The 23,172-nt window shown below is 41.8% G+C and overlaps 1 protein-coding gene across 1 annotated transcript in view; it reads right to left on the bottom strand.

Moving 5' to 3' along the window:
* Positions 1-201: 201 nt before the first annotated feature.
* The window catches only part of SLC1A7 (solute carrier family 1 member 7), a 48,085-nt gene continuing 25,114 nt past the window's right edge, over positions 202-23,172 (bottom strand). Inside the window, exons 4-11 of the mRNA XM_018072165.2 lie at positions 22,084-22,126; positions 21,088-21,307; positions 17,791-17,890; positions 16,478-16,711; positions 9,379-9,573; positions 5,769-5,903; positions 2,458-2,557; positions 202-438 (exon numbers count right to left, since the gene is read on the bottom strand). Coding sequence (XP_017927654.1) covers positions 202-438; positions 2,458-2,557; positions 5,769-5,903; positions 9,379-9,573; positions 16,478-16,711; positions 17,791-17,890; positions 21,088-21,307; positions 22,084-22,126 — 1,264 coding nt within the window. The remainder of the gene's footprint in view (positions 439-2,457; positions 2,558-5,768; positions 5,904-9,378; positions 9,574-16,477; positions 16,712-17,790; positions 17,891-21,087; positions 21,308-22,083; positions 22,127-23,172) is intronic.

The raw sequence follows: 23,172 nt of genomic DNA, 5'->3' as shown, positions 1-23,172 counted from the left end.
AATCTTCCACCTAGAGAAGCCCATGTCCCTTGCAAGCTGTGTGCCTTTCCTGACGTTCACAGCTGGTCTCTTAGCTCCAGTACAAGCAGGGTGGAGATAATTCCACGTATTCCTGTTCAAGGCAAAGAGTCCCTCTTCCAGCTGTGAGGTAGAGATTGGGTATCAAGTCACTGGGGTGTGAGATACCACTGAGTGCAGCAGTTACACATTTGTTTCTAGTTCATTTATTTCAATAGTGCAGTGGTCTTTACTGTTGGATTTCTTAGTGTGATTCTCCACTGGAGTTTCTTCTTGCTCCACTTGTACGGGTGTATGGTGCTGAAACCCTTTCACTGTTTCTGGTCCACGAGATTCATTCATGGTCTTCACACAGCCATTTCTCTGGTAAGCCACAATCTGATGGATGTTAACAGGCTTAGTTTCACAGATCAGTGGCACCTATGTGAAAAGCATTAAGATCTGGAATACTGCCACTCATTGCTGTATACAACAGGATACAATTTTTACTGGAAAGCCTGTGGGCTGCTTTACATTCACCAGAATTATCTAGAGCCTCCATAGACTTCCAGGACCTGTTTCTCATATACACTAAGGCATCTTTGCAACATCTGCACAAAGTGAAGGTGTCTCTGTGTAAAAGCACAAATTCTGTCATTACAAATTATGGTAATAACTGCACGCCATTGGTAAAGCAACAGAAGCAGGGCAAATACAGACTAGAATTTCAGGGCTGAGTTCTAAAGGTACAGACTCTCAGTGCTGAGCTTTGGGCAGTGCTTGCTCTTAAGTGCAGTTACTTAGATCAGTAAGTCATTTGTTGTTGCCTTCTGCCTTTTTTTCTAACCCAATAAACTAGCACCTGTCTCTGCACTGTTTCAAAAGAAATAAAAAGGATTTTATTAACTGATTCATAAGTTAAATATTGAAGTGTTCTTTAAGTCAAACCAGATTCTGATGGGGAAAGTAAGACGTAAGTACTGGCAGAGAAGAGAGGTGGGCTTGCAGCTGAGAAAATATGGCCTTTGGGTATTCATTACTAACTGCACAAATTATGCAGCCAAAATGTATGGCAGACCAGCAGTATATTTTAGTACAGTTATAGAGCATGATTCAAAGAAAAAATCTCATCACAGATGACTAAATAATCCCTTAGGAGGGATTTCATATTATTGAAACATCTCTTCTTAAGCTCTGCCTGAGTTCCAAGTATGGCAATGAAATGTCAGAGGCCTGTGTTGTGCAGGAGCTCAGGCTACACTCCTGGCTTTGTAAGGGGTGACGTGCCTTAACATTAGGCTGTATGTTTAGGGTTTTTTGCAGCTAGCTGTATGTGTAGCCCATATATTCAGGCCTAATCCTGTCATCAGTAATTACTTCAGGAGGACACAGCCTGTCTTTCTATACACAACTTGAAAGAGCAGGAATTTTAAATGAACATTGCTGGAAGGCATGAGAATGGGATTGAGTAGAATGACTGTAGAATGGGAGAGATAATGATAGAAATAAAACTTTGTTATTTGTCTGGAGTACTACAAATGATGCACAGAAATTAAGCACACCTTGTGAAAATTAGTCCCGATAAAGAAACTTTCCTGCATGAACTATTCTGTCTTTATGGAAGAAAGGTAGTGAGAGTCTGCCATGAGCTGAAATGGTTGGAGATTAGCACCTCCAAACATCATGGGCTCATGGAATTAGGAGTCTCCTTTGTCAAGGATTTGGAGGGCCATGAGGAGGAGTTCCAGAGGAAGGGGAAAATGCATAGGAGTGGAAGGAGGTGGGGGCTTCAGAATGCACAGGTATGCGTGGTGTCTGAAATAAGGTACAGAGAAGGAAGAACAAAAAGATGTAGTGAGGGACTTGTATTAAGTGTAGAAGGCATGAAGATGCCTGAGGATGAAGTCTAGAATGGAGTAATGTGCTTGTGCTAGTCTGGAAAGAAAATGATTGCAGTGGTGGCTTCAGGTGATGCTGACACAGAATGCTGGAAACACCCAGGGGAGTTGCTTTTGATGTGAGCTTATTGATGATGGATATACACACTCATAGGTACCTTCGCCTCCCCCTACACACAAGCAGTCAAGAACATTTGTCACCCTACTCTGTTACTGGTCACAGTTTTAGGAGAAGGACAATTACTGTCCAGTCAGGACTGGGGGCCTGAGTGGGAGACTGGCAGCTCCAGCACCTTGTGCAATGACAGGGCAGTGCAGCTGCTTCCCTGCTCCCAGCCCAGTGTGCCAGGCACAGCTGGCTGGCCAGCCTGGAACTCCAGTGGCTTTTCACATGACCTCATGGAAAAGCATCCCTCCACCCCACCTGCTAAGCAGCACATGCCCAATTCTGTCCCATCTCTGACACACCCTTTATAAACTAGATGACCCAAATGTGGGCGCTGGCAGGTTCTTTGCCACAGCGTGGCACTTGCTGGCACGCCCTGGCTTATGGCATAGTTACCTCATCACCATCCTTGACAAACTCCTTCCGGCAGATGTGGGCCATGATCCCGGCAGCCAGCGCGTCTCCCAGGACATTGATCATTGTTCTGAACCTGTCTCTGGAAAATGGAATAGTCATAGTAAGTCGCTGGCTCTTTGGGTACATTCCTGTGCCTTCATCGCTGCAGTAATTGTAGCTAAAGGCCAGTTTTGCTGCTTTTATGAGCTAAAGGGTTTAGAGATGGTAGTGAGGAGTTTGGCACGGGGCAGCCTCCAGCTATGATGCAGCTCAGCTGGGTTTTCCAGCCTTTTCTGAGCTCAGTGTGCTGTGCTGCCACACACTTTATTTTGTAACTGAGTTAACTGGAACAGTGATGCCTCCCTACACAGGCCAGCTGATTGGAACTAAAAAGGTGTAACAGAGCAGACCACGACTGCTTTTTTGTCTGAGTGTACATGATAAGGTCCAGTAACATGCCTGATTTGGAGACTGGTGCTGCAAATGTCTTAATTCAATAAAAGTAGAGGTCAGTCAGTACAACCAGCGATCAAGGTCCCAATCTCAGCAACCAAAATGCTACTTAAGAAGGTTATTGATGGTTATACCCACAAACTAAGCAGGCACTGACCATATTTAAATCATGTTCATTCCTGAAAAAGCTATGGTGGCTTTGGCTCTTATGGTGGCTGTGCAATGGCTCCTAAAGATTCTTCATTTCCAGTTACCGTTTCCAATTTAAATTTGTCTGCTTGACAGTACTTTGTGTATATACAGTTTAACTACTTTTCATTTATTCATGTTTGGAATTTCTTCCTTTCTTTCTTTACCTTCTGCCCACTGTCTAAAAGATAAATTTATTAAAATACAGATTGTAAATCCACAAAAGTAAGTGGCTGTCATAGACAAGTGTTACACTTGAGTCATCCTGGAATCTATTAGTTAAAACTGATGAGATTTCAAATAGACGATACAGCTTTTAAGTCTGAAATATATCATGTCTTTTCCAAGAAAAATATATACATTTGAAGTCTGTGTCATATTAGTAACTTAATTTATAAATATAGGTTATAAAATGGAGGTTCAGAAATCTCCAGATGTTTGGCTTCTTGAAGTCAGTTACGGTCCAATATCAACACTACCTAGATTTCTGATCCTGTATCTTAATATAGAAAAGAATTGAAACTCTGTACTGATTTTTTTTCAGCTGTTTCAGGCAGGTACTTGGTGAATATAAATGTTTATCTAGTTGCCTGCTTAATTATCAGGAAAGTTCCTGCATGAAAGCTTATTTGTGTGTGCAGTTACCCAAGCTGTACGTGCAACTGCAAGTAACTTCAGCAATAATATTCCACAGCCTCCACCAGGATGTGGTTGTTGACTCCAGGACCCAGCCCTACACTTGTTTGCTCAATCCATTTTTCTAATTCCTGCTGTTCCGATTTTGGGTTTTGCCGTGAAGAAAATTCCCATAAGAATATGTTAAGCAGGGAAAAATACTGTTACAGCACATACTGATAAATATTCCTGTTAAACATTGACTTTTTTTCCCCTTGGTTAATCATCAAATTGTGATTCTTGGAAAGATACTCCACGTTGTGAATGTTGGATTGTGCAGAGAGTCAGCCGTGGTGGAGAAGCAGCTGTGTGAGCAGAGCTCGAGAGTTTGCACTCCCTCTTGAGCTCTGATGAGCATCTTTTCTGAAGACAGAATTTTTCTGAGGAAACAGTGCACCACACTGAAACTCTTAAGAAAATGAATTGCCTGGTGCACTGATGACCAGCTGTATTCCCTGTTCCTGTGTGTGTGGAGCAGTCTGCACTACCTCTGAGTAGAACCACACTGCACACACTGGCATTTCTCTGCTAAGAGCCCAACCTGCTGCTGGGGCATTTCTGTCAGTGCAAACATGTGAGTCAGGTTTGCAGTGGTACTTTGGCTTTAGATGATTTATTAAAGGTGCAAAGCTTTTACATCGTGTTTAATGCCTTAGCTGAGAAACATTTTGATTCTTTTCTTTATGTCTCTAAGCACTACCTAGAGGTATGAAGGTCACATACATGTTATGGCTACCTAAAGGAGTTGTAATATCTGCAGTGCATTGTAATGGGTATTTCAGTCTTGTGAGATCATCTAGCCAGCCTTCTTTAAGCATTCTTCATACTCCAGTACTTCCAAAACTAATACTGAAAACATTCATCATGTCAACCATGTTGACACTTTGCATCTGCAGGCTCTTGAAACCACCAAGTGCCGAAATACAGAAAAATACTTTTTGTTTGAAAGGTCATCTGCAACAGACAGAAAATTGGGTCTGTTCCTTGCTCACTTTTTAATACCGTCTGGAACTATAGCCTGAAAAGTTTTTTCTCTGTTGTTTTGAAAAGTTGTGTAAGACAAAAAGAAGCATAATTCCCATATATGCTGGAAGACCTCCTGGAAAAACAATGAAATGTCGATGTTGCAAGAGCTGGGCAAAAACTGAGCAATATAGAGGGAAAAGGCTATTGTAATACAGTCTTAAAATATTCATACAACACAAGACTCATGACTCCTATTAATGATAATAATAGTAATATTCTATTACATTGAACAGGAAATCATTCTTCTCACAGTTCTTTGTACAAAAAATTGGTGGCTAGAAGTTTAATAAAATGGGATATATAACAGAATGGACTTGTAATGCATTTTTACCCAAACCTTCATGTGATCAAAGTCCACTGTATTAAAGGAGGTATATTTTATATGGACTAAATAAAAAATAATTTGAAATCAGAAAGAACAGAATTGTATCAGGATCTGTGATAAAAGGAGGACATTATTAGTCCTCTTGCAGTACGTGGCAAGTATTACATTCAGGCTGAGTCTGTCATAGTTCCATTGCCTGACTGTCCTTCTAGATAAAAATAACTCTTTAAGTTTTCCTGGATCTGATTTAAGATAGGTACTTCATTCTACTTCATCCTCCCTCCCTGTAAATGTGAAAGTTGATCACTGTCCTCTTCAGGACAATCTCATCTATGTAAGAAGCTGCTGTGGTGACCTCTTCAACCTGCTCTGCTTTTAGACCAAATAAACTCCACTTCTTCAGCCTTTCCATGCAGGTCATATTTCCAAGTCTCATCGAGACTCTCTCTCATTTGTCTGTGTCTTTTTCCATATAATGTCCACATCAGCAGAGAAAATAATGAGGCCACATTAACACCATTTCAAATAACATAATCACTTGCTATGCCTTTTATATATATCTGTATTACTACACCCCTGGAGACCCTCTGCCTTTTTAACCAAGTTGCCACAATGGAAACCTCAAAAGCTGAATGTTACTTACAGTGCCCAGTCCACAGCAATTATCAACGTGATGTCGTCTGTTGGGAGCCCGACCGAGGTGAGAACAATGACCATTGTCACCAGCCCAGCCTGGGGGATGCCTGCAGCACCTATGCTGGCAGCTGTTGCTGTGATACTTCAACAAAGAAAGAAAGGAAGAAGCTTTACCAGTGATGGGTTGCTCTGCAAGATGCCACATCATGTTCCTACAGGAGCTTTCCTAAACCATACTCCTTCTCACACAGGCCACTGCAAGGAAGTGACAGTGTTTTGTGGACACAAACCAGGTGAGAGCAAGAACAGGCCAAACTGTCTGCCCAGGGCTAAATTCTCCCTCTCAACCTTCGCAGCCTCGGCACTGGTGGGGCAGTTCTGTTACCTGTTAATGCCAGAGGTGCAGAGCAAAGGGCCCAGCCAGACCGTGGGTTGTGTCAGCTCCTTGTGGGCCATGAATCTGCCAGCACTGCTCATCTCTGCTTCCCCCTTGGCAGCAGAGCTCCCAGCAGACATTCCTGAGTCACCATGGGCAGTCCCTGTGCCAGGCAAATCCCAGCAGACACCTCTGAGTCACCATGGGCAGTCCCTGTGCCAGGCAAATCCGTGCCTGGCTGAGCCTGGGCCTTTGATGTCAGTCCCTCACAGAGAGGTGAGGCCAAGGGAAAAGAGGCTGGGTCAAGGTGAAGACCTTGCACAGCACATGGCTTTGCATACTTGGATCTTAATATTCAGCAAGCATGAATGTGACTGTACATCACCAGCTTCTGGAAAGTATTTTTACTTGACCTTCACACCATTTTTTCAACCAGGCAAGCAGAACTGAATGGGAGACCAGGGCAAGAGTGGACCTGGCAGGCTTAATGTTTTTTTCATAATGTTACTTTTAGGGGAGGGATTTCATTCATTTTTCCAGGAGCAAAAGTGACTGGATGTACTAATTTCCACCAATCCAGCCACTTCCAAGAGCTAGGCCATTCAGCAGAAAGACAAAACCCAGAGGCTGACAGTTGTAAAAGGATGACAGAAAGTGTATACACTGCAAATCCACTGCATTCATCAGTCCAGAATGTCAGAGCTTTTGGCAATCAGTTAAGTGTCATCACCCTCCTGTGGAAAATGAGGGTAACAGTAATTACCCACATGGAAACTGAAACACAGAGAGATCCAGTCTCTTGCTTACAGCTGTACAGTGGACCAGTACAGCAGCAGCAGGATTTCTAACTAGAGCCCTTTTCTGCAATGAAAAGCCCCAAACATTTGCATGTGGGTGTGATGGGGAACGAGAAAGACTTAAAACTACATTTTGAAAGTTAACTTGCTTAGCATCCTGATAGCATTGTAACAGAATGTAGGTGGAAAGGAAGGGACACAAGCTCAGTAGCTGAGTAAGAGATAACTCTAATAAACCTTAAAAGGCTCTTGTTTGTGATATGAACTGACTGGCTGATCAGAACTGCTGCTGCCTCTTAGGGCAGTTCAGGCCAGAAAGTCTCATGACTTTATTGGGAGCAAACCCAGGAATGTTTGTCTAAGATTGTTCCATTCCATTTTTACCTTCATGTAGATGTTTCTTTCTATAATATGCTCAATTGATGAAAACAGAATCTTTACTCTCTTTCTCTGCTACATCTTTGTTTGCAAAATCACATTGATAGAAACTGTTAGCCTGGATTTTACAAACTATGAGCAAAGTAGACTGATTTTTTTTTTCTAACATTTTTCCCCTCTGGCAAAAATACCCTAGAACTCAGAATATTTGAATTTTAAATCTCGAGGTCCCAAAGTCCCAAGATCTAGGGCAGAATTTGGATTAAGATATTGAAGGTACTGGGTCCACTGTGATTTCCTGTTTGCCGCCTTCTTTTGTGAGTCTTTTTATTTCTTTTTGTTTCCTAGATTTTTCCAATCTTTATTTGTATTTTCATTCCACTGTTTTACCTCTGTCTGGTCCTTGTGTACCAGCACTTGATGTGGGGGGTAAAAATAAGAGATAAAATAGAGTTCTGCTTTGAGAAAACTAGAATTTACCTTCTTTCCATTTACCATCATCCTCCTTCTCCTTAATTTTTAAAATTACCATTCTTTACTTCAAAGTGTATGTAATGTCTGCTCATGCTCTGGGCCGTATTTTGGGATTACATGCTAAAAAAAATCTCCAAATTCCAAATCAGAAAAGACTAAATTTTAGCACAGGGTCGTTCCAACAGTTTTCAAAGAGAATGTGAGCCTGAAGCAAGAGCTCATATGGGCACAATTTGTTTCTTTTTCATCTGGTCTACCCAGACCTTGCCAGGAGCCCATTAGCAAACCTCAGCTGTCATGTGGGGTTTGTTTCAGGACTCTCCTCTTCTTGTCATGAAGGTTTTCAGGTCCAGCAGAAGACAGACAAGGCCCAGCAGTGTGAACGGGGCAGCGGTGAGGTCAGTGAGTGGGTAGATAAGCACATGTCAAATATGTTGCACAAGGCTCTGACTATGAGGAATGTTTTTATAATCATTTGTTCCCTGCTGGAAACCTGCAGGTTTCAGTCCCTGAGGGATTCTTTGGCAGTCACTGGAGTTATTCTGGCAGTAATTGTTCAGCTGGATCTTCTAGTCTTTTGGATCCATTACAGGCTTTTCAAGGATGGAGTACACAGCCATAGCACTCTCTGCCCACTGAGAGCATGGTTGTTTATGAAATTTTCTGCTTTAACAAGCAGCAGAGAAGACATTTTAAAAATATCTGAGGGATATGACATATTCATGAAAACCTGCCCTGATAGTAGCATCTGTCCTCCTTCCCTCTTCCCCCTGATTCTCCAAGAGCTTCCTAACAGACTATTCCCCGCTATCTGAAATACGACTTCTAGTTTTGCATTTTTTAACCTTCTCCTCTCATGTAAAGACGCAAATCATGCTTGAAGTTGAAAACTTTCCTGAAGTTTAAAATAGTGTTTGAGACAGCAATAACAGTAAAATGTCCCAGTCCTAAAGTGATCAGTGTAAAAATGAGACAGTTATCCTCCAACAGGAGCACATTTGAGGTCCTGGAGCAGGTCCAGAGGAGGGCAATAAGGCTGGTGAAGGGACTCAAGCACAAATCCTATGAGGAGAGGCTGAGGGAGCTGGGGTTGTTCAGCCTGGAGAAGAGGAGGCTCAGGGGAGACCTCACCACTCTCTACAACTACCTGAAAAGAGGTTGTAGCCAGGTGGGGGTTGGTCTCTTTTCCCAGGCAACTATCAGCAAGACAAGAGGACATGGTCTCAAGTTGTGCCAGGGGAGGTTTAGGTTAGATATTAGAAAGAATTTCTTTACAGAGAAGGTGATCAGACATTGGAACGGGCTGCCCAGGGAAGTGGTGAATTCTCTGTCCTTGGAGATTTTTAAAAAGAGACTGGATGTGGCATCAGTACCATGGCCTATTAACCACAGTGGTGGTGGATCAAGGGTTGGACTTGATGATCTCAGAGGTCCCTTCCAACCCAGCTGATTCTATGATTCTATGATTCTATGATTTCCTGGTGTCCACGTGCATGTATTGAACAGGAGCAGTGCAATTTCTCTCCATGCAGTCCCTGAGCTCTGCATTAGTTAAGGACAACCATTCTGTGAGGAATGCATCTTTGGATTACCTTATGGTGATGATCTGCCCGAAGTCCAGCTCGTAGTTGTTGACCTGTGCGATGAAGATGGCGGCCACGGCCTCGTACAGCGCCGTGCCGTCCATGTTGATGGTGGCCCCCACGGGCAGCACGAACCGCGCGATCCTCCTGTCCACGTGGTTGTTCTCCAGCAAGCACTTGAATGTGATAGGCAGGGTGGCTGAGCTGCAGAACACCAGAGAAACACACGCTGGTTTATTTTTATTTCTGGGGAATGAATGAGTTGTAGCAAACCTTCTCCAGGCAGGGGGGATTTTACACTGTCTGGGCACTGCTCTGCACTTGTGCTCACTTGCCAGGTAACTTGCTCCTCTGCTTGAGGGAGGATAAAGACAGTTACATCTAAAAAAGGCATAAATGAATGTATAATAGTGTACATTTTGCTTCCCCAAAGTTAAAAATATTGTTCTGTCTTTCCCTCTTTCGGAAAAAAAAGGACAGAAACCCCACAGAGGCAATGTTGTACACTCAAATGAAAGAAAGACGAACGCACTGTGCAGCTTGATAGTAGAATCTCTGAAAACTGTTGTGCACTCATGGATTCTAAAAGTGTTACCTTCCAGGCCTGCCTCATATGCAAACAATTTCTTATTTCTGCAAAGGGTTAGGCAAAGATCTGATCAACAGCATGCCTGAAAATAAAAGTTACAGACCGAACTTCTGTACTCGGGAATGTAAAATCCCATTTCCTCTCTGGGACAGGTCTGCCCACGTCCCTTGTGTGATCATATAACAACCACATAATTGCAGGTTCTATAATGATGTGTGCACGTGTAAATTAGATGTATGTGTGTGGAATAGAATGGAATGGTATAAGACTGTTTGACAGGTATTTATTTTACAACCAGCTTGATCCCTTCAAAACTTTAACCCCGAATTTCATACCCTGAAATCTGATTTTTGTTTTTGTAAACTGAGACAATTAATAAAATATTACATGGTCATAAATTTTCTCATTTTCAATAGGATGCACACATTTTTAAATTGTAACACTTTGATACATGTTTAGTTGTATATTTTATAGGTCTTTTTGTAACATTCTGCATTTTACCATGTGCTGTCACCTTCACTATACAATGAGTAATTAAACTGCATTCAAGTGAGTGAGCAATTTTTATGGCACATCAGTTTGTATGGAAAGTAAGTAACACCACTAAAGAAAATATACAAATTGCAAGATATTTTCCTTGTTGTGATACCAATTTTAGTATACTGCTCAGTATCTGAGACTGTTTAAATACATGTAATACAGCAACCTCCTTCAATACTATTCCAAAGTTACCTCTTTAAAAAGATAGTTATAGGGGAAATGTTGGTGTCATGATACTAAAGGTCTTTAATGTCCTGTTCTCATGTGATTTTCGTGCCCTGAGCCATGAAATGGAGGGGTCTTTCCATTGTTTTGGGCACTTCAGATGGATATGTCACCGTGGGTTGGGACCTTCACATCAGCAATGGGGCTCTGATACCTCATCTTACAATGGCCATTAGCTGTTCTGAATTGAAGATAACACATTTGATCTACAAAGTGTTTCTCAGTCATTACAAATGACCTACAAAGGATTCCAAAAACTCTGAAATTGTAACTCCAAGTTTGCAGGAATGTGTAAGAAAAATGTTTCCGTGAGTAGGAGTTGTCATTTGGTATTTGTGCAAGCTATTGTTTGAGGAAAGTAACAGTGCTTGGAAAGGAAAAGAAACTTCCTGCAATAGAAACACAAAAGAAAAAAGATATTTTCATTATGATACCTCTGTTTTCTATAACTTTTATGAAGCCTGACTGGTGAATGATTTACTACAAACTGGCAGCCATTGCCTGAAAATCTGGACAAAAGTCTAAGTATGGAAATAAACTGAAAGGGTGAGGAAGCAATGGAAATCTGATTGCCTCGAATAACTGGGGTATATTAAACTTTTCCATTCAGGCAGTCCTAATATTTAATCAATATCTAGTTTGAAAAACAAACCCAGCAAAGCTTAACCCCATAACCCCCCTAACTGCACATGAGATGTCATTTCTCTCTGGGCATGCCTATGATTTTACACACAGTCTTTTGTGAATGACTGAAATTCTCTGTGTCTTGTTTACCATAAAATAAGAGGATGAAGGTGGAGCTCACAGATAATGTAGAACTGAACACCCTGGTGGAGCTGCAACTGGGAGCAGACCAGGAGCACTTCTAGGTGTTCTAACCATAGGCATGGCCAAGAAATAATTACTTAATTTACTATTCATTGTCTTCCTTCCCTGCAGCTACTTCAGTTGTGGAGGGTTTCTTGTTTTTAAAGACAGTCTTTCCTCTGCCATTTGGCTTTTTTATAAGAAAACCCTGTCTGATTTCTTTTTGGGACAAAGAAGAGGAAAAGGTAATCTTACAGGGCCTCTCCACCTTGCCCACACTCCGACATACCAGAATATTAAACCTCAGTGTCTGCCTGTTCTGAGAGCTGAGCTGTGAGATGTGCAAATTTTAGCTGATTGGCATGTTCCAGTTTGGTTGAGGTGTGACAAAGATTGTGCAAAACAATCCCATAATACCAATGGCACAGGCAGCAAAATCTGTATCTGTTTCCATTGCTGTAAACCAAATGTGTGACACTGTTTGTACAAGAATTCAACTTGTAAACTTGTGCTCTATCTCAGAGTCAGGTGTGTCTTCCCTTTGAATTTTGTGCTGGATGAAGTCAAATTTCTAGGGCACATGACAAGGCAATGGGTTTGTTGTTTGTTAAGTATTATAATAAAGAAGAAAATGGACAGAATATAAGTGCAGTGATGATGAGAAACATTGTGCAAGATATTGAAAGGAAACAAATTCCCGGGTCAAGGACTCTTGTACCTTCCTAGCACAGGCAACTACTACAGAATTTCACTCAAATTTATGACACTGCATCCTTAGAGCCAGTAAACTGTCTGTCCTGACTACTCCTACTGAAAGGCTTTCCAGAACTCACTGCTCAGATGAGAAATTTAATTTACAATCTAGTTGTACTCTTCTCAATTTACACTAACTTTGCTTTTATGTGCTTTATGTATTTCTCCTTGCATAATCAAATGTGTTACAACACATAATGTTAGAAATCAACTTTGTCCTCTCTCAGCCTGGATTGACCCAATCAGATTTCCAAGTCTTCTCTTACCAGATTGCTGCTTTACATCCCTGGTTACCCTTTCAGCACCTGTTTCATCTCAATGAACTTTCCCTGAATACAGGTGAGAAAAATGATTCAGAGCATCCCAGGAGAGGTTGTCTTGTTCAATGATGGTTCATTTTTATTTATAATGTATCATCTGCCACATACCAGAAAAACATATGTCTTATTCAAGACTTTGGCTGTTGGTGACTTACAGGTGGCAGTGAAAAAAAAAAAGAGTTCCTACTGCAATTTTTGAGTTATATAAATATATAATTTCAATATTATAAAAAACATTACCAAATTAATACTTTAATTTGCCTCTCCAGTTAAATTAGGTGAAGTTTGTTTTCTTGAAAGCTATTTTATTTATTGATATTTATTTAGTGTTAAACAGTGGAGCAGTAACATGAAAGCCTGACATTTAACATTTATTAGGAGGAAAAAATACTCTGAAGTGCTGATCTTAATCTCTTAAGTCTTTTAAAAACTGTCCTAAAGCTTTCAGCTGAGAGGTATCTTTTCCCAGCACTAACTCCAACAATTAAAAATACATTTTCAGAGTCTTATCTCAATTTTGGGATAAAATGCTGCAGCTGCAGAGACTGAGCATAAGCTAATGCTGGATCAGGCCCAGCTCTTACTAGTGTGAGCCACAAAGACAGCTAGTCACTGTGGAAGAGCAGCTGTTCAGCTGCTCTGTTTATCTTATCATTCAAATGCATTTTGGTATTTGCTCCAAAAAAATCAACAAACTGATCTCATCTCCCGTTTCTAAATCTGCCTTCAATTTACACTCTGCAATAGCCAAGATCTCAGTGTTTCATAAGCAGCAAAACCCTTGAAAAAGTTGTGGTTTATAACTTGTTTCTAAATTGCTTCTTTTGATGGGATGTACCACTGAAAAGATGCTGCTTTAATTCATTAATGGTATGGAGAGATGACCTAGAAAAACAAAATTCCCTCTTACCGTTGGAACGAGGAAAGCTAAAATCAAGATGAATTTTGCCTGTAGGCCAGATATTGCTTTTTGAGAGTGGTAAGAGGTGACAAGATCAGGAAGGACGTGAGGGGACAAAAGCAGCCAGTGAGAGATCCCCAACTGTGCAGCCTGAACCCCCCGGGGTAGGGCAGGGTGGGCAGTGGCAGCAGGTGCTGCACTCCCCTCACTGAGGCAGTGAAGATGAACCAGGAAAATTGGGAGAAATATAAGGAGACTGAGAATGGGGTCCAGAACCTTTCACTAAGGGACGTGAGTTGAAATGTTGTTCAGATTCAGTAAAATCATTGCCATGAGGTGGCTGCTTACAGGCTTTCAGCTTCCCCTGGGTTACATTCTTGGGTTTTGTAAATGGGATTGGTTTTGCTGCTTGTAGTTTGATTTTTAGCTTTGAAAATAAGCTTTCCACAGGTGAAATGAGTATCAGCCCACTGATCTGGGGTTTTCTATCTTTAGATGTAGGCATCAACTGACACAGAATTATCTCCAAGAAACACATCAGTATTCTTAAAACCAGCTCTTTGTTCTCCTCCAAGATGATTTGAAAATCCAATACCCACATGATGAGTGTTATATAATGCCCCTGTGGCAAGTCTGATTTAACCAAACACACATGTGCTGACTGTCAGGAGAAGCAGCTCTCCTGTCCAGCCCCAATTATTTGTGCATGTTCTTTTGGCAGCAGCTCAGTTATGTGCAGTATCCATTCCTTTCAGAGCAACCAAGGTGAAAAGTTCAGCTCTCTCTAGACAAGGCACTGCTATTTGAGCAGGAAAACATTAGAAACCATGTTGGGCCTGTGTTGGATTTGCAAAATATACACACTCTTAAGAAGGGACAGACAGAGCTAAATCCATCAAACATGTCCAAGCCTCAAATCCGTATGTTCAGAGCCTTTCCTCAGGATTCACCTTAACTTTAGTAGTACATTAACTTCTGTCAATAAAGATACTAAATCTGGTAACAAGTCCTGCTGGTGGTTCATGACAGGCTGAGCTGCCAGCTGGTGCCAGAGCTCTGTTCCCAAATTACTCCCTCTCTGGGCCTATAAATATGTCATTATTCCTTGCACTGCTGTGTCCAAGCCCTTGATGTCCCTGGACCTGTTGGAGCTCAGGGAGAGTCAAAGCCAGCAGAAGTTTATGAGAAATCTGGACTCCCCATATGTTCCCTGCTGCCAGTGGACACTCTCATGTCAGCTTGGGATAAGGAAATGGGGCTGAAAAAACCTTCAAGTAAGTATTGGTTTATCTTGAGGGAGCTCAACAGAGACAGACACCTCTCTCTCATCACTTCTGTAGGCTGAGATTTTGGCTTTATAGCTGTGCCTGATCAGCCTGTCTGCCTCTCCTTCCCATGATGGCTTTTGGGGCTCCTTCCTAGGAGTCCAGCTCTCCCAAGGAGGAGCTGAGTTCCAAGATGAACCACAGGCATCCTACATGGTTGGAAGTTGCCTGCAAGTTAAACTGTGCAGTGACAGTCCCTGTGATGTGCAGGTCTGTGAAAAGAGCTTGCTCACATTTTATAAGTCTTATTAAACCCTCCTTGTTAAAGGTACCCATACTCATGAAAAAGTTGGATATTTTTGTTGCTTTTTAACAGAAAAGGAGAAGGAAAGGACAAATTATTCTATGGATGCTAAAGATAAAACAAGAACAAAAAAATTTCCTCTTTTCTTTTTTTCCTAAAAAGAGAAATATTCAGGTTAGATTTTTAGGAAAAGTTATCTCTTTCTAGACCAAAAAAAAAAAAAAAAAAGAGAGAGAGAGAGTGAATGGAATAACACAGCTTAAAAAAGCTGAGTTGTCAGCAATAGAGTTCTTCAGAAACAGAATTCCTAGAGGAGCAGGGCAGATAGTCAAGTGTGTCAAATGTGAGCCTGATGAGCCTTTTCCAACACTAACATCTTGGAGTGCAGAATTAGCATCCTACTTGAATCTGGGGATGTGACAATATCCCAAGCTGCAAACTTTTTATGTTCTAATAAAAAAGCTTCCTTTAATTATTTAGGCCTAATTGGAGTTTAAACATCACTCAGCATGCAATTTTTCTTGATTTTGTATTTCACAGTATGTTGCTCTTTATAGGTCATTTTGGAGCAAGCTGTTATATATGCAAACACCTTGTAAAATGTAACACATTGGAAAGCCAGTACCTTCTGTAGTGAAATAGTAACTCCTCCCTCTCCTTTCTTTTAATCTTATATATTCCTCCTGGCACAGATGCCCTGAAACCGTGTTGTCCTATCAGCTACACAGCAATGCTATTTTGTTATTCCTGTCTCCACTCTGTGCAAGGCAATTCCAACCCTTTCAACCACATCTCATGTACCAGTTAATCCCTGTTGGGAGTCATTTTTCAAAAGCTGTTTCCCATTTTCATTGTACCTTTGTTCAGCTACAGTTAAAACTCATTGTACATCCTCCCTAAAAGGGATGCAAAAAATATTATTCCTTGAGCAGAACAGCTGAATACTTTTCCAGTGCTGGACAATAGCTTGCAACCACAGTCTTTTCTTAATGTACCAAGAAACAAAGACTAAGATGAGTAGAAAGGGTAAAATGTTTCCACATGACTGAAAGAGGAGATTCCCAGCTAATACCAAAAATGCAGTCTGGACAAACTGTGTGTCCCTCATATATATTAACTTTATAGAAGCACAATATTTTTTTTTTAATGGAAAAAATCTTATTTCCTTTTAAGTCCTCTAAGAAAACACATTTTTGTCCAATATTTTTTAAACCAAGGGAAAACTGCGAGAAACATTATTGTCAAATGGCTCCCACAGAACTTCCAAATGTTGAGAGACATGCCTTTAAAAATTATAGCAGTGAATCGGACCATTGCTCACATACAGGTGTATCTGCTCCACTACAGGGATGCTGTTCCCAATAGCAAATATTTCATTTCATCTGTCTAGAAACTCTGTAATACCTGGAGGATGTGGCCAGAGCAATGAGCAAGGCTTGAAGAATCCCTCTGATGAAGACAATGGGATTCTTCTTGGTGATGAAGAAGTACATCATTGGCAGAATAAAGAGCCCGTGCACCACCAGGCCACACACCACTGTGATGGCATAGAAACCCAGCTTCTTCCCAATGGCTGAGGGGTCATCCATTTCTAGGATTTTGCCAGCAATTAGGAACACAATTCCAAAGGGAAAATACCTGAGCAAAAAGAAGGTCATTATTAGGAGGCAGCTCCTTCCTATCAAACAGTATGAGCTGGGAAATCCCTCCTGGAGCAGAGCTCACAGCAGCCTGTCTGGGTTCTGTTGTTTTGTCAGACCAAGCCCCTCTTTCACACGTGAGGAGTGTGACCAAAGCACAGCTGAGGTTGTGGTGCTGGTCAGGAACCACTTGGAAATGTTTTGGTTCAGAAGGCAGCTCTAACTTCTTAGCTTAAGGCATGTAAGCTACTGGGAAGGAGGGGGATGAATCCTAAGCTCCGTTCATGGTTATTGGAAGCTGTTAAGTAAATGTTTATGCTGCCTTTGGAAGACAGAGGAGAAACACCAATATACATTAGACATGCTCTTGGACTGCCTGGGAGTTTGATTTGGGGCAGATAAATAGGCAGAAGAATAGTTTCTGAACCCTCTCTGGACAGATGTTCTGTGAAAACTTATGTTTCTGTGCACAGCTACATACAAAGCCATGGGTGCCAAAAGAGCTTGAGATTAAAAGGTAGCTGGAAACAAAGGCTGAGTGCTGGCAGTGGTTCCCCCCCATGTCAGGTTAGGCCACACTGGGGGACCTTCTGAAGGGTGGGGAAGGTGCTGAGCTGATAGTTTGTGTTGTTGTCAGTCACCTGCTGTTCCTCTGATCTTTGGGACAGGTGGGTTGGCAGGTCTGGCTGGGTCTGCAGCAGTGCTGTAAGGGATGGAAGTACCAGCTGGAGCATCCCCTCCTGCTTCTCCCTTGTGTGGGCTGGGTGTACTATAATCCCTCTTGGCATGCCCAAGGATTGGCAGTGCCCTTAGGGCATACAGCACACCCCCACCCAGTCATGCCATATTTCATTGTTTGGGAGTAACATAGAGGGTGCCCCTGTCAAAGTGACAGTACAAGCCAGGCACAGGATGTGTGTGCATCTTCAGATGCTAAGGCCCTGCAAAACTAAGGATCATTCACCCTCATTTATTTCCCTGGAAATAAGTTTGTGAAATTTCTGTACATTCTCTTCTGTTGACATTTTCTTACTCTTTAAAAAAAATTCTGATTTTCTTACAAAAACAGTTACTTACCAAACAGCAACTGCCACAATCTTCATGACAGATTCGTTCAAGCACTGGCAAAAGCTGACCAAAGGAACTCCACTGTTCCCCATTCTCCCCAACATTATACCTGCAGTCAAAGGCATCAAGGTTCAGTTTCTCAGGTGCCTTCACACAAAGCCCCAGTGCTTTTCCTCTGAAAAACATTTTCTAGGGAAGGATCTGTCTCTGCCTCACCCCTGTGTGCTGTGTACAACCTGACAGCACCCATGGGACACCTGGGAGGCAAAGCCAGGCTTTGAGGTTTGCTCTGGTAATGGAGTTAATGATGAAGTGTCCATCTTATTTTTAGTAGTTGTCTGTCTACATAATTACAACCAACCGTCATAATCAGTCAGGCTTTGCAAATTTAGGGGAGGTAAGGAAATGCAAATTTATGGGAAGAAAAGCCAAGTTGCTATAAAGACTAACCAGTAAAGAAGAAAGCGAGTAAAACTCCTTTATGTGTGCCCAGGGCCCAGAAAGGAAATGAACAGAGCTCTGGGATGTGTCATCTAACCATGTATTCTCCAGACAGGGGTAGTTTCCATTAATGCATATAAATAGATGACATTTTCCTACAGTTAATTATCTGCCATCCCTCCCTGAAAGGATTATAAGTGATGGAGTTAATTGCTCAAGGAAGCACTTCAAAACCAAGCTGCACCCAGTGAGGCAGCCTTTGAAGGAGCTGTGTGGGGACACAGGGGGCTGGGAGGGGGGTGTTGCTGCCACTTGCTCTGGATGTGCCATGTCCCTGCTTTGAACAGGAGCTTGGGCTCTGGCCCGTGGAGCCCACAGCTGCACTTGGGAGCCACGTCTCACATCCAGGGCAATTCCCTGCTGGGGCAGGGAGGGAGGCTGTCAGCTGGCTTATCCAGGGATTTCACAATAACAGTGCATTCAAGATGTTTGTAAGCCTGTTAATATTCATCTAAGCTGTAAAGTTTAGGTCAGAAAACGACACTCTTTCATTAAGCATGTTACTCCTATTGTAATAGGACATTAAATATAATTCAGCTCTTCTAGTTGGTGGCAGTTTTACAAGAGTCTTATCTTCTAAATCTCTATAATGCCAAAAAAAAAAAAAGAAATGTCTTCTTTTTAATTTTACAGGAATGACTGATTTACTCTTTAAAACACTATCCTACCTAGGCATGTGGGTATGGGGGGACAGAGAAGTGGGAAGGACTGAGGCCTCCTGTCTGCATCACTGATGTCCCAGGGTACTTTTCAGTGCAAACATTTTCCTTGTCATGGATCAATAATATGTGCTCCACCAAGAAAAAAAAGATCAGATGTCTCAGTGCTTGGCTACTGTCATCATCTCTGACAGCAATCCCTGACACTGTGTGAGGAGAGGTAGTGTAGCTAATCACAGCTGAGTCAGCAGCAGGGCTTTACACTCTGCCTGTCAAATATTGCCCATTTAAATGCATGCCCAGCAAAGAAGTCCAGTCATTCACACACAAGATTTACTCCTGGACTGAGATTACTAAGCAATTCACCTCCTGCTTCAGGAAAAGACAGTTAGCTCAAGTCTAAATTCTTGTCTCTTTATGCTGTTCAAGGACCTTAAGGAAGCTGTAATAAGAACTCATACCCAGCCTAGTGCTGTTTTTCTCTGGTATAAAAAAACCTTTGTGCAAATAAGACTCAGCCAAAATGGGCAAAACTGCTGCAAAGCACCAAGGCCTGTATAATTTTTTTGCAATAACTAAAAGCTTTGGAAGGATGCTCTTCTTTCATAGAGATTGAAGCCACATGTCTTCTGTCTTATTGCTTCCATTTTGGGGAGGGGTCCAGAAAGCTGAGGACAGTGATAAATGCTTGGCTGCATCCTTTGTTCAAGATGACAGACTGGAATAGTCCCAGGGTTTGAGGGTTTGGTGTCTCAGGTTTGTTGGTGGCTGTCACAGTCCCAAGTGACCCAGCAGGACCATGATGTAGGTGACAGAAGTGGTACTATAGTTTTTGAACATCAGCCAGGAAGAAACCAGATCTCAGCTTCCATCTCTGGTGCCCCAGGCCAGCAAGACTGGGGGACATGGTAAAAGTCACACATTCAGTTCTGGGAAGACAATGAATGATCTTCTGTGCTCAGAAGTACAAAATTGCCCTTGATCCTAATAAGTACATGTAATTAATTCATTCATATCCAACACATTCGGACTGGAATAGTGTTTGTGGTGCCATTGCACTTTGGGAATTCACTAAAAAATACTGCAAACTGGGAGACAGCCAGTTTCCAGCAGGGTTGTGTATGGAATACCACCCACTGGGGAAACTGTAAAAACAGAGACAAATCTGCTAATCTGAGGCTTGAATCTTGACCCCTTGTGCTGGTCTGAGCCATAATATAATAAATCCAGGCAAAGAGGTTTTATGGAACTACCTCTGCTGACCAGATTAACTTCCAAGAATAAATTTATGTAAGGAAAATCTGATCAGCATTTTCTTATAAAAATCATCAGAACTTTATGATTAACTAGGACATGTTTGTTTAAATTTCTTCTTCCAAATCCACAAACATAATATAACACATATGGCACCAATGAGTTCCTCCAGAAAGTTGAACTGAATAAATAAGCCACACAGAAGCTCTTACAGTCCACTGTGACAAGCTACTAGATGGTATATAACCCTCAACATTGCAGGAGAGCAAAAATAAAATGAAGTTTTAATTAAAAAAAAAGAAGATCCACAGATTTAAAACTCATAAAATATCCAGCCAGGAGAGGGGAGCCAGGGGTGTCTCAGCCTGATGCCCCCCTAACCAACAGCAGTGTGGGAAGTTCTTTATTCTTGTAAAACAACACTCTGGGCATTAGAAGTGTATGAACTTCTCAGGCTTTGGAAAGAAAGTCTGCTGTGGACTTGTTTATTGTAGAATTCCTTGAAACTCTGGGATTTTTCAGCTGTCCGGAGAGTGGAACAGAATGCTGGCAAAGGGGCCGTGGCTCTGACCCGGTGTAGTCCTGCCTCCTATATTAGTGCTTCTTACAGTCAGCAAAAAATGGTTCATAAATAAAAGCTCAAAATAATGGAGAAAAAAATAAACCAAAAAGAATGCAAGTGTATGCACAGAAAACAGAACTGCGTGGATTTTGAAAATTTATCTTGGAAAGGCTGGGGAAACAGCTCTGTAACAGTCTTGCCCTTTTCCCTCACAAAGTTTAGCTAGAAACAGTTAAAAAGCTGAATCAATAAACCAAGCAACCCAACCCCAATGCTTTTCTCTTAAATGGATACTTGGATTATTACAAACCAAACGTATCTGAAACCTACCCATGGTGGCAGAGAATATCACAATCCCCAGCACATTCATGCCGTCACTCGTGCCTGGCTCTGATTTGTAAATCACTTCAGGAGGGGGAGTGATGTCCAAGGCAAAGTTCTGGATGTTGGATCCATTCTCATCCTGGACTCCATATATTATAATGCGACGAGTGGTGCTTTCAGATGAGGCTTTGTTGGATTTAATGATGGGAATACTCCTGGTGCGATACTGAAACAAAGCAAAGGCGTTTTTACTCTAATATCCCAGCAGGAATTAATAGTTTAGTGAGATCTCCTAAGTGCTCTGTTTCAATAAGGCTGCATGTTGAAGGGACGAGCTTGAAAAGAATGACAGCTCCTGTCCCTGTGCTGCTAAAATCTGTAAAACTAGTTGAATTTTTTGGAAAAGCATAACAAAATCATAGTTTCCTCTAATCAGATCCTTGTGCAGCAAACACATTGTCTCCTGACAGAGCTACATTCCCATAAGACAGAATTGGGAATGACTCCCTAGAGTGCCCTCCTCTCTGTCTCCCCAGAGGTAAGGTTCCAATGAAATATTCCCCCCAGTGAAATAACTACAGCCATGCCTCTTGCTCACTCAGAACTTTCAGATGAGGTTTTCTGGCCAAATTCCAGTGAGTAATTAGATTATTCACAAACACATTATTTTGTTGCTTTAATTGAACATGGTATCCCGTTCTTCCTTTGTGTGGTGTTACTGGGAGCTCTTAAAGAGGCTCCAGCTCTCCTCAGGCAGAGGTGGAGCTGACACAGCTGTGCATGTCGCCTCTCTGGTCACACTAGGGACAGTTTGATGCTTCTTTGTTTTGCCTTGGGACACCATGGCTGCTGAGGCTATGGAAAGGGACCCGTTAACTGCTGAAAGTGCTGACAGTATCTGAAGCAATGTGCCATGTCTGTAGCTGGATCGTGTTCACAAAAATACAAGTTCCATATGATGATGGCTCATCGTTCATCAGGAAAAGGAATGTAACTACTTACCTGCTTGAATGTGGCCTCAACAAGATTGGCTGGAAACATGTTCCTAAAAATGAACAAATAGAAGAATAATTTCTATTGAACTGAAACCAACTTCTGTTTCCTGTGTCTTGGGTGTCCCACAATAGATCAGTTCTTTACCCTCCCAGAGAGCCAGGGTGGAGAGCCCTGCCCCTCTCTTCCCCTCAGGGTGCCATCCAGCTGTGCCTCAACAGAGGCAGTTCCTCAGAACTGAAGTTTTGGGACTTGCTTCTGAATACCTGCACAGAGACCCAGGAGCTCCAGCTTCAGTTTCTGACTCTGCCATAATCTCCATTTTGTAACTGGGGCAACATAATCGCTATCATTCCATCCCCCATCTACTAACTGGGGCATGGAATATTTCTTTATTCCATAGTTTGTCTTCCCTAGTTAGATAATGAGCTGTTCAAGACACAGTCAGTGTTCAGGGATGTATTCCTGAGACCCCTGGGTTCTATAATCTAGGACTTCTGAGCACTCCTGTGAGTTAATTCATAAACTGTAGTACCCCTGATACATTTTCATCACTGGAATTGTAAGTGCTGTAAACTTTGCAGTGGTTTGGTCAAGAACAGTTTGCTTTTCAAAAAGAGGATCTCATTCCTTATTGAAAGAGTTGAGATTAGAGCTGCACAGTCTCTGCTACATTTTACTTTAATATGGTTCTGAGGCTTCAGAACAAGAGCCTGAATGAGGCCAACAGCTCGTTTCTGCTGAGCTACAGAGGAAGACAATGAGCAAATGCTGTGAGATCTGCAGTGACACTGATGGACTTTTAATTCCAAAAGGGACTCTTTTTGTCACCTTTTCTGACTGTATCTTAGTCTGTAACATTTCACCCAATAATATCTGGAGCTAGTTCATAACTTCAGTGTGATCCAGATTACTACTTTGCAGAAAGACATTTGATCCTAATTTGGAATGGAGAGCACACCCTCTACAGGCTTCAAAGAGGAATCAAAATATAATTGGGCAAAAAATGTAAAAAGTCATATATTTCCATACAGCATTTGGGAATCAAGATTTGTGTGATGATTTTAATAGGATCATTTTCAGGACTGACCTAATTAT

This window comes from Manacus vitellinus, unplaced genomic scaffold, assembly GCF_001715985.3.
Source record: "Manacus vitellinus isolate BGI_N305 unplaced genomic scaffold, ASM171598v3 scaffold_21_pilon, whole genome shotgun sequence".
Classification (NCBI taxonomy): domain Eukaryota; kingdom Metazoa; phylum Chordata; class Aves; order Passeriformes; family Pipridae; genus Manacus; species Manacus vitellinus.
This window is presented reverse-complemented; position numbering and strand designations above follow the sequence as displayed.